General features: G+C 34.0%; 1 protein-coding gene across 4 annotated transcripts; it reads right to left on the reverse strand.

Annotated features, from left to right (window-relative positions):
• Positions 1 to 1,756: 1,756 nt before the first annotated feature.
• Positions 1,757 to 6,767, reverse strand: LOC112728533 (putative disease resistance RPP13-like protein 1). Of its 4 annotated transcripts, none has more exons than XR_011869028.1 (3): positions 3,095 to 6,761; positions 2,546 to 2,647; positions 1,757 to 2,406 (listed from the first exon to the last, which is right to left on the reverse strand). XR_011869028.1 is itself a non-coding variant. In XM_072210208.1 (3 exons), the coding sequence occupies exon 2, from the start codon at positions 6,355 to 6,357 to the stop codon at positions 3,100 to 3,102; it is 3,258 nt and encodes a 1,085-aa protein (XP_072066309.1). In that variant the 5' UTR covers positions 6,358 to 6,382; positions 6,568 to 6,763; the 3' UTR covers positions 1,757 to 2,406; positions 3,095 to 3,099. The 4 variants fall into 4 exon arrangements, 2 of the variants coding, with proteins under 2 accessions (XP_072066309.1, XP_025634490.1); XM_072210208.1 differs by lacking the exon at positions 2,546 to 2,647 and having other exon boundaries at positions 3,095 to 6,382; positions 6,568 to 6,763; XR_011869027.1 differs by having other exon boundaries at positions 2,546 to 6,761.
• Positions 6,768 to 19,452: the final 12,685 nt, after the last annotated feature.

Genomic DNA, 19,452 nt, shown 5'->3' on the forward strand with positions numbered 1-19,452 from the left:
ATGCTACATAGCTAGAAGTTTTAGCAAAATATTAGGATGATGTGGCATATCACATATTCATTGGGATTACTCATTGGAAAATACAGGATTATCAGAATAAGCCATAGAGAAAGAGATATACCATTTTAAAAATGTATATAGAAGAGTTGCCAAAAAGGAAATTTAATTTATTCGATTATTGCTTTAAACCCGATGGTGTAACAGAGTATTGAATCAATCAAAGCCACTTACTCATACAGAAAATTAATCTATTTGGTAACAAAAAAAAAAACATGATTCTAAATCAAACAGCATAAAGTATCTCAGTAGTGGACTCAGCTAAGCTATCAAAATTATCAGTTTTATCAACAAATCTGAATGCACAATTTGTAGGTTATTCACAAAATTCTTTTTCAGTTGAGAAAGAGAAAGGGCTTCTCTGTGGTTACACATCTATTTCCTTCCATCCATGTGGAATCTGGATAATATCTGCACTCGATTTGTCAATCATCATTTTTTCCCTCAGCATCTTTGATCATATCATGATCTTTCCACCCATATATTCTAGCCCTGCTGAAAAATAAAACAAAATAAAATTAAAAGATTATGAATAATAGGAATTGTGAATCTATGACATTAAAAACTAAATGAGAATTTGAAGCTCTCAAAATACCTCTCCATCATCTTTGGGCCAATAAGCTGTGCTCAATGTTGCCTAATATTCAATGCCAGGAAAAGGTCCTTCCATGATTCTACCTCTCAAGAACCAATTGTACCATTTTGCTGAGAGTTTTGGATATCTTTATAATTGGCCATAGCTTACTTTGTAGTCATCCAATAAATCAAATAAATGTAATAATGGCCATGCAAAATAACCCTTTATGTTTGATCCATTCTTGAAATAATAATAAATAAATAAATAAATAGAAAATTAAGAAACACAAGAAATATATATTGCGTCTCAAGTATCAACAAGAATTTCATAGCTGAAGTATAAAGTGTGGCACCTGTAGCGCATGGAGGTTGCCATTGTGAGAAAGCATGCCACTAATATTTTCAAGAAATGATTAATAGCCAAGGGCATGGAATGTGTGATTATGTGTGACACCTTTTAATCTTTTGGCTCCTGTGAAGTGTTGAAACTATGCAGCAAGGGAATGGAATGAACTTTCCACCCAAAGCATATGATTTGATTTTCAACTTTGTTGCCATCTATTGTAACTTTTACTATTTAAATTTTGCACTACAACAATGCTACACAACCAAAACTATTGTCAGAGTGAGGTACTAAAATTATACTTTAAGAGAATAAAAGTAAGAAAAAAAATCAGAAAATGGAGAAAGAAAGCAGAGTTGAAGGAATTGAAAGTAGAAAATGAGAAAACTAATTTGTATATTTACTAAATGAGAATGAATTACAATTACAATTCTATGTCAATAAATTAATACACTAATGCTTATATATCAACCTGTAGTACTATGCTGTTACACACAAAATAGAAGAAGAATGCTATAACAACTAACCTATAATGGCTGTAACAAAATTACCTAGCTCAGTCTAATCCTTGCTTATTGCTAACATACAAAAGAAGCTGCTACTACAATCTTTGCCATAAGCACTTCATATTTGTAACATAATGACATTCTGAATGCATCTTGATTTGTTAAGAAAAAAAACTTGCTAGCGTTTACGATTTCACAAGATTTGCAGAAAGATATGCAGATGACAATTTTAATGATATTTTGGATGAAAGCTGTAATAGAAAAGATCGAGATATATCCTGGTTCAATCCCAAAAGTGGGATCTACATCCAATCTCCACCACAAAAAATGGTAGAATTTTCCACTATAAACAAATTCAAGTTACAAATATCAATTCAAGCCAAATACAAAAACAAATTTCTCAAACACCACTTACAGCTTTTTCTACATATTCTCACATCCTAGCTCTCTTGCCTTTCTCATGACAGAAATTGATACTCACTTTTTAAGCTCTCTCTTTCTTATAAATAGAATAATTCATATCAGCTATCCTAAAATAGAATGAAATGATGAAGAATGAAAACTCTTACTAAGAGAAAAAAGATAATTGGACAATGTCAGTCAAAATATATAATTAAGTTTTTCCTTCCTTTTTTCTTTGAACATTGCAAAGTTTGTACACTTTATGCCTATTTTTGACAGGCTGCTCCAACTGTATCCTTATCATTGAAGGTGCTCTTGTTGCATTTTGATTGATCTATCGGTCTTAGCGAAATTCTGTTCTGCATCATCTATTTCTTCTTTTGATTTTCTATGAGGATGGTGTTTTCCATGAATTCAGCTTTCTTATTGATGCAGAGACCACACCTCATGAAATCATTCTTGACCAGGTTCCCCTGCTCTCCAAATTGAGCTTACTCCAACTTCGCTTCAATTTGTTTGTTGCTGCACCGAAACAAACACATTATAATAACTCATACAATTTTCGCTTAGTGCACATTAACTCAACCATAAATGTTTGCCATCACAAAGTTTATTAGTTTCTTAATTCAACAGAATTAATAATAAGATAATAAACTTATACCAAATCCAACAAAGGGCACGGGCAAGAAAGCAGGAGCAACACCAAGAAAGGTAACGAAAGGCCTTACATTTAGGTGTAAGACAAGGCATGGTGCAAAAGTAGCTGATTGAAATAAGAAAGAAAGAAGAAAAACAATTAATAGAAAAGGTAAAAAATGGAAGGGAAAGATTTCATCATTCTCAAGGTATGATCCTTGAATTAACAAAACAAGCTTCAATAGAGAGATGTTAGAAACAAAGAAGCATCCTTAAAAGAATGGAGGTGCACAACCGAACTGCATTAAATTGGTAAGTCCCAGAAGAATAGTTAAATGTCCTTATACATGAAGAACAAAGAAGAAGATTAGGGGGAAAAAAAGACCAAAATTGACATTGTATACCCATACTATAAGTTCCCAAAAGTAGGCATTGACTAGAGTGGTGATTAACAGTGTGAAAAGAGTAGGAGACACAGAATTTGAATGAGGTATAGAAATTTGGAAATAAAAATAAGATTATGTTGGAGAAGATGAAGTGGGTTTGGGATATAGAGAAAGAGCAAAAGAGTTACCTGTTTTAAGATGTTGGGTGATATTGAATCAGTTTCTCATCAACAAATATTACGGGGATGTGGGAAATGGATGGCCAAATGTGGGTGTCCTTCCTCTCTATGCCTTTACCCAACAACCCACATTCTCTGATTTTGAGTTCCCATAAACAGGCAGGCAGCCTTATTATGTTCTCCAGCTTAGGGCACTCTGCAATCCATAATTCTCGGAGGGACTGTGACACCTCCAGAGATGTCAACTTTTCACGTCTTGCGATTCTGAGATCCTTGAGATTTGGGAACGCTGGCAATGCGAAGGATGTAAGCGAATCACAGCTGTTGACTAATTCTAATCTCTCTAGCGAGTGATGTTGTTGGTGGTGCATTGGGAATTCTACATTCTTGCAATTGAAGATGCCTAGATATTCCAATGAAGGGGGCAAAGAATCCTCTGGAAATGATACGGCTGATGAGCACTCTGAGATCTGTAGCTCTATGAGAGAGGTTGGTTGGGTGTGGGTCATGGCCTCAAACAGAGAATCCACAAGCTGCTCTCCATTAATTACTAGTGTCTCCAACATGGAAAGTGGTAGCTCCCGCATTCTTGCTTCCTGTTTGTCCCTTATTATTAATTTGCGTAGGATGGGAGCTCTTGGCAGATAACAACCAAGCTCCTTGCATTCATAAATGAATAGTGATTTCAAAGACGGAAGGAAAGTGGGCAAATCTCCTCTTAACTTAGGACACTGCAATATATGAAGTTCGTCAAGTTGAGGAAATGGTGCATCCTCATCATCATCACATTCATATGACTCCCATTCCTCCCAGCAAGGCATTCTTTGAATAATGAGAAATTTAAGGGATCGGAAGGGTGTCTCCTGATGCTGAGTTCCATCACCCTTATAGAATGACCCACCAATCTTCTTCACCTTGTCGAGCCCTGAAATGAGCAGCCTCTTCAGAGAGGGTAACTGTCCAAGTGAAGGAAGCACCCAACAATTCCTGCATCCCCTCAGCTCCAACCAAGTCATGTTGTGGTACGAAGACTGCCCTACCCAATCCGGAAACATGGTACCTCTGTAACAACTGATGGATAGCTTCTTCAAGTCTTTGTGAGGACGTAATTTGTCAAGTACATCTTTTTCACTTTCGGAATCACAAACCTCACTTTCTTCAAACGTTGACCACCACAAATATAAAGTATTCAGGTGTATTTTTTCATCCATCCTTGCATTCGATGCTTCACCACTATTCTTAACATTCTCCAATTTCTCAATCCATAATGACCCATGAAGATGTGCTAGTCCTCCCAATTCCCCAACTCCATTCTCTTCATGCTTGCCCACGATGTAGAAACTTAAAAATTGCAGATCTTTTAATTCGCTCATCTTTTTTGGCATCTCTTCCAAACCAGTTTCAGAAACATCAAGATGACGCAAATTCACAAGATTTTGCATCTTGCTAGGAAGCTTTTTAAGCTTTTTACAGTATCTCAACTTCAAGGTTTGTAAATTGTACAAGCAACTTAACGACTCAGGTAAAGTCACGATGGATGTGTCTGAAAGATCCAAATAACGCAAATGGATCAATTCCCCAATCGAATGATGCAACAAGTTTTCATCATCTGGAAAAAATTTAAATGACAAAACTCGTAAGCACTTCAATTGTTCTAGTAAGTCAGAAGGAACGGCTACACTATCTCCCTCTCGGATTCCACCATCTTTACGAAAATTGAGTTGCAACAATGTCCTCACATGTTTTAACCTTTTGCATGCTTCCATGATCTTCATAAACGAATCATCATCATTCTTGCGAGCACATGACAAGTGGCGAGTTTTGACATCATGCTTTGCTGCATTCTTGACTTCAAAGGTTCTAGAAAAGAACTTTCCACCATAGAACGTTGCTAAATCATGCATGAGATCGTGCATTACAAATGAAGTATTATAAGCATTATTGGAAGGTTGAAAAAATGATCTTGATGCTAAATCACTAAAATACTCATAGCCAACTTCTTCTAAAGTGCTTCCCCCCCTCGGCCGTTGCAAAAGACCCTCGGCCATCCACAATAACACCAATTCATCTCTATCAAATTCATAGTCTTTGGGATACAAAGAACAATAAACAAAACAACGTTTTAAGTAAGAAGGAAGGTGGTAATAACTGATCCTCAAAGCAGGAATAATTTCAATTTCCTCTTCAGAAAATTCCCAAATTTCACTGTTCAAAACATTATTCCAATCCTTTTCATTATCTTTGGACCTTAATAAGCTCCCAAGTGCTTGAGCAGCTAGAGGTAATCCCTTGCACTTTTTAACAATTTCTCTGGCAACTTTTTCAAAAGCTAGACGCTCTCCAGAAAGAAATGCATGATTTGCAAACACTACCCAACAATCTTCATCATTCAACGCACTCAAATTGTAGGCTTGATAATGAAAACCTTTCACCATGTTTGCAATCTTTTCGCTACGAGTTGTCACAAGGATCTTACTCCCCTCACTTCCACATCTAAAAGGAATCAGAAAATTTGCCCAAGCTGTGTAATTGTTACTCCAAAAGTCATCCAAAACAACCAAGAATTTCATCCCTGTTAGCTTACTCCTTAAATGTTGTTGAGCTGAGTTTAAGCTATTCATATCACAGCGACTAGAAGTTATTTCCTCTATTACAGTCTTTGTCACTTTAAGAACATCAAATTCTTCCCCAACACAAACCCATGCATTGATATTAAATTTTCGCTGCACTCTATCATCATTAAAAACCAACTTAGCCAAAGTAGTTTTTCCGATCCCACCCATACCCCAGATGGGGATGACAGATAGTTCACCATCATTAGTATCATCTAATAACAATTTGACTATATCCTCCCTGTCTTGATCCCTACCAACAAATAAATCAGACTTTTGAACAAGAGATGTTGATTCAATTCTCCCTGACATGTTCTTGACTGCAATCTTTTCTAGACGAAGGATATCTTTGTGTTTTGCAATATCTTCTAGTCTAGCAATGATTTCTTCAATCCTAGTAACCATCTCCCTATCTTGCAAACTGAGAAAGCGAGACAGGAAGTTACCTGGTGGATCCTTCTGAGTGGCAGCTTTGGTGGCGACTTCATCCAACAAGTCATCAGCATCATAGACAGCATCTTGGAGATCTTCGAGCCACCTCTTGACAGCAGGGTCAGTGATCTGTTTCTTCTCAGCATCATTCAGCACAGCTTCAACCACGTTCAGAATGTTCTCCAGCCTTTGAAGCAGCTTCTGGTCAACCTTCTTTCCTCTCATCATGTTGATGATCTCAGGATCAGACAGCCTGTCAAAAAGAACATTGAGAAATGAAGAGAGAAAAGCTCCTCCAACAAGTTCAGCAGCCATGTTCACAACAGCAAGAAAGTAAGAAAGGTAAGGAAAGGGAAGCGGTTTCTGTTTGCACTCCAAACTCAGAATTCTCTCACAAAGACAGAGTTTTGAAGCGGTAGCAGTTAAGTGAAGTATTACTGTAATGTGTTGCAGGCGGAGATTATTATAATTAACCAATAATAATGTATGTTGACTTCATTTGCTTAATCCCTTTTGTCTTCATGACAAATTTCATTTGAAGCTTCTTATTTTCTTTCTCCGAAGCTGTGAGATGCTTTCGTTTCCTTTGGTCTTCATCATTCCATTTTTTAAATGATCTCTACAATGAATCATTAGGTGGAAAATGTTTAACAATATCCACTTGTATTTATTTACTAACCCACCTACCATTCAAGCTTCTCTATACCAATAAAAAATTATTCACCCTTCTGTTTTTATTACCAGACTAGATGAGGTGTGAATCCACTTGTATTTTGTTACATTGCATGCGTCTGCTACCTTTAAAATAAATAATTTTCAACATAAAACTACTTTTTAATTTTTATCTTTCATTTTTGTTTGTTTATATTATAGTTAATAATTTATATCTTTTAATCCAAATGTAATGAACTGATAAGTATGATGCTTAACAGATCATGGGGACCATCTTCCACCAACTATGAGAAAACCAAGGTGAATGGTCCTTGATTATATACAAAGAATAAAAAGGTTGGTATTTACACAAATATTTGTTGCTTTACCCATTTAACCAAACACTCGATCCTATGATGATTTAGTATTAGACTATAGAATATCAAATATGACGCTTCTATTCTTAATATATAAAAGTAGATACATGAGTTTACCCACGTTACTTTGAAGCTATTCCTCTTCTTCTACGAACGCCATGTCAGCAACATTGCTTACTTGGCAAAATGTTAGAATTAACCAATCAAATCTTGCCAAATCAACTTTTATTTTCAAACAAAAAAAATACAAAATAAAACTAAAAAACACAATAAAAATCAACAACTTAAATTTTTTCAAATCAATCCTTATTTCTAAAACAACAAAAACACAAATTAACATTTACCTAAAAAAAAATCCCTTACCTTTCTCATACTTCTAGACCCTCTTCCTCTTCGCACCTCTCCGTACCATCCCATGAGCTATTGTTTTTTCCTACCTACATTCTCTTCCGGTCCCATGAGCCATTGTTTTTTCCTCGAAACAAATTGTCCATCGCGATGTCCATATTCGATGGAGCCGCATTGAGCCATTATTTTTTCCTACCTACATCCTCTTCCGGTCCCATGAGCCATTGTTTTTTTCTCGAAACAAATTGTCCATCGCGATGTCCATCTTCGATGGATCCGCATTGCGTAAATTGCAGAAACCAGGTCAAACTCCATTCCTCCTGTTGCGGTTTCCCTCCCGGAGCTCGATTCTAGATCTCAGGTCAACGTCACCATTCTTCCCAGGTATTTTCCTAAAGATTTTCAAATTTGTCGCTTACTTATTGTTATACATAATATTTTAATTGTGAAATCATTGCAAGTAACACAGTTTATGTATTCCTCTTTTTTTAACGGGTTCTGTCCAACAGTCACAACCAAAATTAATGTGCATTTAAAATTATTCCACAATTTAGTTCCTCTTTTTCAAATTGTTATTTCTCTTTTGATGCCTATTTTAAAAATGTAGAAACACAATTATTTGAAACACTTAGATCTATCCAATTTAGACAAGCAAGAATAAGAAGAAAGCAACATCTCCGGTCGAAGAGGAATGCCAATTTAGCTTCCAATTCAGGTTAGTACAAAAAAGTCTTATAACATATTCTGTTTTATTTTTTGTATTGATTTTTGGTATGAATAGAAAAAAATTCTTTTGTAATTGTTTACGAATCATTAAGTATGATTTAAATAAAATATTTTGTATTATATTTAAAATAATAAAATCGGTGAAAAAAGGATAATTTTTGGGTCAAAAAATCACATGAATAGTAATTTTGCAATTTGTAGAAAAATATGGATATCTTTCCAATTTTATTGTGTAATAAGATTGTCCAATCCATTAGTTAAATCAAATTATTGAGAAAGAAATTGAGAAGCCTATTTGTATTTTTAATACTTCATGGGATAATTTTTTTAAAAAAGAATTACTTCAATAATAATTTTACAACCCTTGAAGAGAAAGCTATGTCTTAGATTAAGAAATATTGCCAATTCAGCTTTCACTTTAGGTGAGTACAAATTATTTTATAACATGTATTATTCTAATTGTTGCTACTCATAACTAATTAATAGAAAAAAATGTGTATAATTTGTTGTAATTGTTTGCTATGTAGGATGAAAATGAAATCTTTTACATCTATCTATCTATCTTCTATCTATCTATCTATTTAAAAGCTGATACCAACTCTCTCCACAATGAGTTTAAGTCATCTTTTCTTTGTTAATGATGTCACATCAACAATTCTAATGACTTGGTAAAAGATGAAAATCAACCAATCACTATTTAGTAAAATGTTTTAAAAAAATTAAAACAAAAAACTCTTATCTATTATTATTCAATTGAAACATCAAGTATTAATTAAATGCAATAAACATGCATACATTAAAAGTGTCATAATAATAATAATTATAAAAAATTTTAGTTACAAATATTCAAATTCTACAACTTATACATATTAACATTCTTACTACTCTTCATTTCTTAATCTCTCATACTAATTGTCAAAAATTCCTTAAATTTAATATAATATTTTTATATGTTTTTCATTCTCATTCATTTATTTTTTTAACTATTTACAAACAAAAAAACTACAAAAAAAGACAAAGTGTAGCCATTAATGTAAATCGAAAAATGAAAAAAAAAATAAAAATGCAGTTTTGTATAACTCTAATATAAATAACCTATGTCTTTTTTAAAAATAAATAAATTCAAAATCTATTTATAATATGTTCTCTAAAATGTTTTTAATATAACATTTATTAAAATATACTATATAGTATAAATAATCTACTTCTCTGCGCATTGCGCGGATCTCACTCTAATTTAATTTAATTCTACAAAACATAGCAATTTTTAATATTTATTTTATACTATTATTAATTTACAGTCTGCGCATTGCGCGGATCTCATTCTAGTTTGATTATAAATTAAATTACAGCATGGGATAATGAAGATGCCTATATACTTGAATTTGTTGCCACACTCTGATAGTGCCCAAGTAAAAGAAAGGAAGATATCTGTCACGGTCCAAAATGAGCCATGATCGGCGCTCAGGAAAATAATCCCCATGCAAGCCTAACCGACTCAAATATAAGTTGAATAAGAAAATTACAAATATTTTAAATAAATTTACAATGTCTAAAATGAATAATTACATATTTTTAACAAACAAAAAAATAAAATAAAATAAATATGGGTGGATCCTGCCTGTGACATATGGAGCAGATGACATCTAAGAACTCAACAACAAATAGATACCCATTGCAGATCATTACTCTTGGATAGAAAGGCTCACATAATCAAATATTTATTCCTGAAAAATATTTTTAGAAAAACGGAGTGAGTTTTGCAACCCAGTGACTAGACAGTACATCTATAATTCACATGAAACTATATAAACATAATTTTAGTTAGAAGATAATAATTTATATAAATAAGTGAATCAATAAGGGGGTTCTCATACAGAAATCAAATCAAAAGTCCACACTTGGGCGGCTCCACCTCTATGGGTAGCCCTTTCCTCTTGTGTGTCCTAACGGAATATCAGATCTAACGTGTGGCCTACACGTTAGGCTAGCAACACCCCTGCTAGCTGGAGTCTGAGTTAGATGTATCTAAGTTAACGTCATAACTGCCGTTAACTACGGTTTTCTAATACGAGCCTCCCAAACAATTCAAAACATATAATTTCAAATACAACAAATCTTTGATCTTTCAAATATATAAGGTATCGAATCAAATCAAATCAAATCAAATCAGATAATACTTTTTCATCAGAAACATTTTCTCAACTCATAACTTCTTCAATCATAAATAATTTCAAATACATTTCACAATTTCAAAGTCAATAAGTACTAACAAATACTTCAATGTTTCAAAAGTATATTTTCAAGTAAAATCAAATGTTCTAAAATAATATAAAACTTCATCAAATATATATAGTCTCATGTAAAATTTCTAAGATATAAACTTCATAAAAATATTTTTTAATTATAATAAATTAATTATTCTAATCAAATCAAAGTTCTTCAACAATAGTTTTGTAAATATAATTAAAAACTCAGAATAGCATAAACCAAAAAATGTAACGGTTATAAATGTAAAGCCTACTCACAAATTGGTCCCAAGGGACCGAGGAAACCAAACCAGAGTGCCAAGATAAAAGGTGAGGAAGGTTGAAGTAGAATAGAATGAAAGAGCACGAAATTCGGACCGAGGTAGTAGCAACAACTTCGATTTCTCACTGCAGCAACCTCAACAACAGCCCTAGTATAACATAGAACAACCACGATAATAATGGCAGCGAATTTAATAGCCTACGGTGGTTTAAAAACTGAGCAAAAACAGAAATAAACATCAAGTAGGATAGGACAAAGTCAATAATAGAGCTTTATGGCAAGACAAGGCCAAAACAAGATTAGTCTTACCAAAGAAAAAGAAAATAAGGGATGGAGCATCAGCAGCTCCGGTGACCACCCGACGTCGACGGTGAAGGACACAATGGAACAGCGGTGGCGGCAGTTCCTCTCCTCTAACAGCGACTCCCACAGCAACACCACAAGCTCTGATGAACAGGGAGAGGCAGGGCTCAGCCCCCGGCGGAGCAGAGCAAGGGCAGAACGCGAAGCAGGCAGGCTCAACGGCGAGCTCCGACGGTGGCAGTTGCTCGACGACGCCGTAACAGCTCCTCCCTCCTCCACATACCTATTTCTCCTTGGTCGACCCTCACGCTTGCCGCCGCAGCGACGACAATGACGGCAACAGTGTGAGTCGACGGCAAAGGTTCCAATTGGCTCCAGAGGCAGGACGGTGCATGACGGTAATGACGGTGCATGACGGTAATCTCCATTCTTCTCCGTCGCAATCTCGTGTGCGGGCTCATCTCTCTTTCTCCCCTGTGACAATGACGCGACAGCGATGCGGCGGCATGACCAAGCCTTGCCGTGCGGTCTCTCTTCTCCCTCCTCTCTTCTCTTCTTCCGTCTCCCTCTCCCTCTGTTTCTTTCTATCTCTTTTCTTTCCTTCTTTGTGGTTCCAGAGAGTGAGAAGCGTTGGTGTTAGCGTGTGTGTGTGTTAGGAGAGGGTTAGGGTTTAGAAAAAATGGGTAAAGGGTAGTTTAGGTATTTTCATAAAATTAGGGGGTATATGTACAATGTTTCAAAAAAAAAAAAACTTGAGATGTTACATTCTACCCCCCTTAAAAAAATTTTCGCCCTCGAAAATTGATACAGTATGAAAAATGTTATATGGTTTTACCCTTTTTACCAAACATGAGAAAGAAGTATTATCGGGTGCAAAAATTACAACATAGGTGTGTGTTAAAAAGATGCGGTTGACATTTAACACTCTTGTTCTCTTGATAAGTCAAACACACATGGTGCTTTTCTCTTTGTCCATCACTCCCAAAGTAAATCCGAAAGTCAAATATCAAGACTAACTTTTCAACTTGTACCAAAATCTCCTTAACTTCCTCCTCAAAATACTCTTACTTCATAATCTTCTTGACATCGTCATGTCCTAAAACTAACGTATTGCTCGCTGTATCTAGAGACTACACGTTAACCAATAGAATCTCGAGTTTACTCAAAGGAATACAAAACTTAGGAAGAGAAGAACAAGCATCTCAGATGATGTTCGCAAGAATTCGAAAGGATGTGTAAGATCGCAATTAAACATGGATGTTCAGAAACAACGAAGTGTGCTAGAAAGAGAGTCTAATCACGTCTTAACAATGAAATCTGAATCCAGAAATTTCGATAGAAACGATAAAAGAAAGATAGAGTATTACGTCGAAACAAATTCAAGTTGAATAGGAGTGCATAGCTCACAAGAGATGACCACTAAAGTCGATGGTAATGTTCACAAAGATTTAAGAGAATGATTAAGAACACAATCAGGTAGGATATCCATCTACAACAGATACAACTAAGAGAAAATCATTTCACAATCTCGAAGAAAAGATATGAGACGAATATTTCAAAAGAAATTATAAAAGCATCAATACTATCACGTCAAACAAATTCAAGTTGAAACAAAAAGATGAAAGGTCTATGAATTGAAGATTAATAGGGGTCATATGCAAATATTTTCCCTCAAAAACCCTAGAGGATACTTAGGTGTACCATCAAGCAAGGATATGCATAAACAAAAAGACAAAATCAACAACAGAGAAAGCAAAGCAAAACACAAATTAAAAATACAACAACACATTCTAGAATAGGCAACTTAACCGTCATAAAAAATCGAAAACGGTAACTATCCCAAAAATTAGTATGCTTCTTTTCCCCCTTTTTTTTTTATAGAAACCTTCAACTAAATACCTTTGAGATTATTATCATGACTTTGGACATTAAATAATTATGTCAATACAAATTTGATATCTCCTAACTCAAAATAGTAAATAGATTATGTAAAACAAGACAAGAAATGCAATTGATCTCCTCGTTGTCCTTTAAGACAAAATTTACATATACATTTAGGTATTTAACTCATTATGGTCACTGTTGGTAAAATACAATAATGTGATTTCCTATAATCATGCAATTAGACTTAGTATTAAGTTACAAATAAATTCACATATAAAATAATGATAATAATAAAACTAAAATTTAAAGTATTGGCAATTAACACACTAAGATCAGTTACCATAACTTTTTTTTTTTTTGGTTTTTTTTTTTTTTTTGCTTTTGACATAACCCAAGCACATAGCAAAAGAATTTCAGAAAATTGGTATGGGATCATATTTCATGTAAAGATAAAATACCAAAAAGAGAATTCACCTTCATAAATAGTTCACTGAATTAAAGACAAACTTAAATATATATATATATATATATTGGATCTAAATATAAAAAAAATATATCTCCAAAATTCTTGTCGTATCTTGAAAAATATATCATAAAGAAAGAACCCCTTTTTTTTTATACAGTGTCTTTGACAAAATTACAACCCGACTAAGAAACACAAAAATAATCACTACATACAAATAAAAAAAACTCATAAGTCCAATCAATCACAAAAGAAATTGACTTCTTACTTAAAAAATCCCAATGATCTCTATTAATATTAGTCATATAATCACATTTTGAGTGCAATCATAGTAGAAATTCACTCATCACTCTTCTCTTTATATACATTGTACTGAGTTCTCATATATACGAATTGTAGGCTTGTAGCTTTTAAAAAAACATTTAGCTCATGCTGAATTTTATTATCTTGTTATCAAAATATAAAAAAATCAGTCAAAATGGCAAAATTAACATTAAGAATACTGTAATAAAATTGAGGTAAAAGTATCACTTAGATTATCAAAATCAAGGTACAAAACCTGGCAAAACAAATTGGGAAGGATGTAATTTCAATGTATTAGAAAGTATAACAGATTTATTGGTGAATTTCTATTTTAAGTCAAAAGTTCTTGTCTTCTCTATGCCAAAAAAATTCACAAGAATAGCATTTAAGTATATACACAAAATACAAAAACCAAAAAGCAACTGTATCACATGAATGGCATGAGACATGATAAGTGTGGTTCGTGTCAATATTTTTGTTGTAAGAATTAATAACAAGAAAAGAAAAAAAGTTTTTTTTTTTACCAATTAATTCATGGCGATAAAAAAAAAAACATAAATAGTAGTATTATCCAATGCACCCCCATTAACATAACACTTAACAGTAGAACTCCCAACATATGCAACAATTCAAGGTTCAAATCAGAACATGGTTAACTTGTACAAGGTAAAGTAACTTCAAACAAAATATATATTTTTTTTTTGAATCGTAAATTTGGAACAAGGAAACAACCGAAAATCAGTAAACAAATTAGGAACTTGTGAGTAAAGGGTCTTCAGTGAAAATCCAAGAAAGCAAAGCATTGTAGAAGCACAAGGGTAAAACTTGCATTGATTAAAACAAAGGTCTATAAAGGAAAGAAGCTTGAACATTCAAAGCACTTTTCCATAAAATAAATAATATTACAGTATTCAAAAATCAAACAAATAAAATGCATAAAAAGAGAGAACTAACTAACAAGTATAAGTTCAAAACTTTTGAAAGGTATTCAAAACAATGCTCAACTCGGGTGTTGAAAAACAACAAAAAAATCTTAGATTTCAGAACATGATTGAAAAACAAATGAAAGAGGAAAAAAAAAAGAACTTTTTCAGAATTCAATACAATATTCAGTACACAATAAACTAAACTGGTTTGAGTTATTTTTCACAGCAAGGTAAGAGTATTAATCCAAAGCAGCATCAACCAGTAGGAAAACGAAAAAGGAAAAGAAAAAAGAAAGCACGGGTTTTGAAGAAGTGACTACTACACAGAAATTTTTATGCACAAAATTCATGCCCCATAATTTGCATGCTATTTTGAGTTTTCTTACCATGAAAAATATGAAGCGCTGTCAGTACAGAGCATAAGCAAAATGAGTCAATGTTGAAATCCAAAAAATTTAGAATTAAAGGAATCATAAGATTGAAAAGGGAAGAACTTGAAGGTTCCCAGAAGAAATAGTGCCCTTGAAAGAAAAGCCACGTTCAACAAAGAAAACCATAGCAGAACAAATTATCAAACAAAAAGCTCAATCAAACTTTCAGATCGGAAAAGATCTTCAAATCAGCTAACACTTCATAAAAAATTTGCCACACCTAAACAGAGAAAATTATAATTCCAATCTAGCAAACAAGAATAACACTCCATGCATTTGTCACGTAGTTCTTCTACCTGAGCAACCGAATAACAGTTTTTTTTTTTATTGATTCGAAAGAAAAAAATCACGAGTGGTTCAAAATTATGTTAACTTCAAAGATCATCAACATAAGAAGAACAAACTTGTTTTATCAAAATCCAGAACAAAGCGTCTCAATCAGTAGCTAAGTAAATCCATAATCCACAAATCTAAATACAATTCTATAACAGGAATAAGATAATAATTCACAGCAAAAACATATCGAATCTTCTAGATAATGGATAAAATCTTGAAATCAGAAACCATAGAAAACAACATGAATATGAAGAAGATTAAAGCAAATATTCACAAAAACGAGGAAGATTAGAACTAGCTACAAGGCAGGAATCGTGAACCAAAACCGAAACTAAAGTCATTGCAAAAGCAAGTTCAAGAAAAACTACCAAATAATAACTCAAGGTTGCGTACAAAGAAGAGGAAAGAGGTGTCAAGAATCAACAGATGACTCGTGATGACAAGAACCAGAAGACAAGGATGACATTCCTATAGGCCTCTGATAGTGCCACAATTTGTACAAATAGGCGCGCTTCTATTTATACAATTGTGATCCTACCATAGGACACTTGCTCCATATTACACAGATTAAACCTAAGCTCTGATACCACTTTGTCACGGCCCAAAATGAGCCATGATCGGCGCTCAGGAAAATAATCCCCATGCAAGCCTAACCGACTCAAATATAAGTTGAATAAGAAAATTACAAATATTTTAAATAAATTTACAATGTCTAAAATGAATAATTACATATTTTTAACAAACAAAAAAAAATAAAATAAATATGGGTGGATCCTGCCTGTGACATATGGAGCAGATGACGTCTAAGAACTCAACAACAAATAGATACCCATTGCAGATCATTACTCTTGGATAGAAAGGCTCACATAATCAAATATTTATTCCTGAAAAATATTTTTAGAAAAACGGAGTGAGTTTTGCAACCCAGTGACTAGACAGTACATCTATAATTCACATGAGACTATATAAACATAATTTTAGTTAGAAGATAATAATTTATATAAATAAGTGAATCAATAAGGGAGTTCTCATACAGAAATCAAATCAAAAGTCCACACTTGGGCGGCTCCACCTCTATGGGTAGCCCTTTCCTCTTGTGTGTCCTAACGGAATATCAGATCTAACGTGTGGCCTACACGTTAGGCTAGCAACACCCCTGCTAGCTGGAGTCTGAGTTAGATGCATCTAAGTTAACGTCATAACCGCCGTTAACTACGGTTTTCTAATACGAGCCTCCCAAACAATTCAAAACATATAATTTCAAATACAACAAATCTTTTATCTTTCAAATATATAAGGTATCGAATCAAATCAAATCAAATCAGATAATACTTTTTCATCAGAAACATTTTCTCAACTCATAACTTCTTCAATCATAAATAATTTCAAACACATTTCACAATTTCAAAGTCAATAAGTACTAACAAATACTTCAATGTTTCAAAAGTATATTTTCAAGTAAAATCAAATGTTCTAAAATAATATAAAACTTCATCAAATATATATAGTCTCATGTAAAATTTCTAAGATATAAACTTCATAAAAATATTTTTTTAATTATAATAAATTAATTATTCTAATCAAATCAAAGTTATTCAACAATAGTTTTGTAAATATAATTAAAAACTCAGAATAGCATAAACCAAAAAATGTAACGGTTATAAATGTAAAGCCTACTCACAAATTGGTCCCAAGGGACCGAGGAAACCAAACCAGAGTGCCAAGATAAAAGGTGAGGAAGGTTGAAGTAGAATAGAATGAAAGAGCACGAAATTCGGACCGAGGTAGTAGCAACAACTTCGATTTCTCACTGCAGCAACCTCAACAACAGCCCTAGTATAACATAGAACAACCACGATAACAATGGCAGCGAATTTAATAGCCTACGGTGGTTTAAAAACTGAGCAAAAACAGAAATAAACATCAAGCAGGATAGGACAGAGTCAATAATAGAGCTTTATGGCAAGACAAGGCCAAAACAAGATTAGTCTTACCAAAGAAAAAGAAAATAAGGGATGGAGCATCAGCAGCTCCGGTGACCACCCGACGTCGACGGTGAAGGACACAATGGAACAGCGGTGGCGGCAGTTCCTCTCCTCTAACAGCGACTCCCACAGCAACACCACAAGCTCTGATGAACAGGGAGAGGCAGGGCTCAGCCCCCGGCGGAGTAGAGCAAGGGCAGAACGCGAAGCAGGCAGGCTCAACGGCGAGCTCCGACGGTGGCAGTTGCTCGACGACGCCGTAACAGCTCCTCCCTCCTCCACATACCTATTTCTCCTTGGTCGACCCTCACGCTTGCTGCCGCAGCGACGACAATGACGGCAACGGTGTGAGTCGACGGCAAAGGTTCCAATTGGCTCCAGAGGCAGGACGGTGCATGACGGTAATGACGGTGCATGACGGTAATCTCCATTCTTCTCCGTCGCAATCTCGTGTGCGGGCTCATCTCTCTTTCTCCCCTGTGACAATGACGCGACAGCGATGCGGCGGCATGACCAAGCCTTGCCGTGCGGTCTCTCTTCTCTTCTTCCGTCTCCCTCTCCCTCTGTTTCTTTCTATCTCTTTTCTTTCCTTCTTTGTGGTTCCAGAGAGTGAGAAGCGTTGGTGTTAACGTGTGTGTGTGTGTTAGGAGAGGGTTAGGGTTTAGAAAAAATGGGTAAAGGGTAGTTTAGGTATTTTCATAAAATTAGGGGGTATATGTACAATGTTTCAAAAAAAAAAAAAAAACTTGAGATGTTACAATATCTATATGACAGGTCACATTACATATCGCAAATTGAGTCACTAACTATGTCCATTCCTCTTCCCTTCTTGCTGTTTACAATCTACATCATCGTCATGAGCTTTGTTTTCTTATAGGTTCAAGGCTCCATGCACTAGATCAAACATGATGCGTAAAAAAAAAAAAGAAAATTTATGTGATGTCATATTAAATCAATGAGAAAATATACCAGAAAACCATGTTGTCAATGGCTCAAAATGAGCCATGACCGGCGCTCAGGAAAATAGTTCCCTAGCAAACCTAATCGACTCAAATATAAGTTGAATAAGAAAGTTATAAATATTATACAGGTTCTAAAATAAATAATTATACATTTTTAACAAAATTAAGATAATTAAGAATGTTTGAATCCTGTCTATGACATATGGAGCATATACATCTAGGAACTCGACAAAGACTGGGTACTCATTGCAGATCGTTACTCTTGAATAGAAAGTCTCACATAATTAAGTATTTGTTCCTGAAAAATGTTCTTAGAAAAAAAGGTAAGTTTTACAACTCTAAACAATACACCTATAATCGACATGAGACCATATAAACATTATTATTAAAGTAACTTTAATTAGAAAATAGTAATTGATAATCATAAGTGAATCAATAAGGGAGTTCTCATACAGAAATCAAATCAAAAGTCCACATTTGGGCGGCTCCACCTCTATGGATAGCCCTTTTCTCTATAGCTCTTTTCTCTAGTATGTCCGTACGGAATAACAGATCCAACGTGCGGCCTACACGTTAGGCTAGCAACGCCCCTGCTAGTTGAGATCTGAGCCAGATGCATCTAAGTTAACGTCATAACCACCGTTAACTACAGTTTTCTAATACGAGCCTCCCAAACCAATTCAAAACATATAATTTTAAATATAATAAATCTTTGATCTTTTAAATATATAAGGTATCGAATCAAATCAAATCAGATAATATTTTCTTATCCGAACTCTTTTTCAATTATAAGAAATTTCAAACATATTTCACAATCTTTAAAGTAATTGAGTACCAACAAATACTTCAATACTTCAAAAACAGATATTCAAGTAAAATCAAACATTTTGGAATAATGCAAAATTTCATAATAAATATATATGGTCTCATGTATAGTTTCGAAAGTATAAACTTCATAAAAGCAAATTATTTAATTCTAATTAATCAATTATTCTAATCAATTTAAAATCGTTTAAGGCAAATATAATTAATATAATTCAAACATCATAATAGATATATGTCAAAATAATTATAAATGCACAATTAAATAATTATA

This window comes from Arachis hypogaea, chromosome 12 (genome assembly GCF_003086295.3).
Source record: "Arachis hypogaea cultivar Tifrunner chromosome 12, arahy.Tifrunner.gnm2.J5K5, whole genome shotgun sequence".
Lineage (NCBI taxonomy): Eukaryota > Viridiplantae > Streptophyta > Magnoliopsida > Fabales > Fabaceae > Arachis > Arachis hypogaea.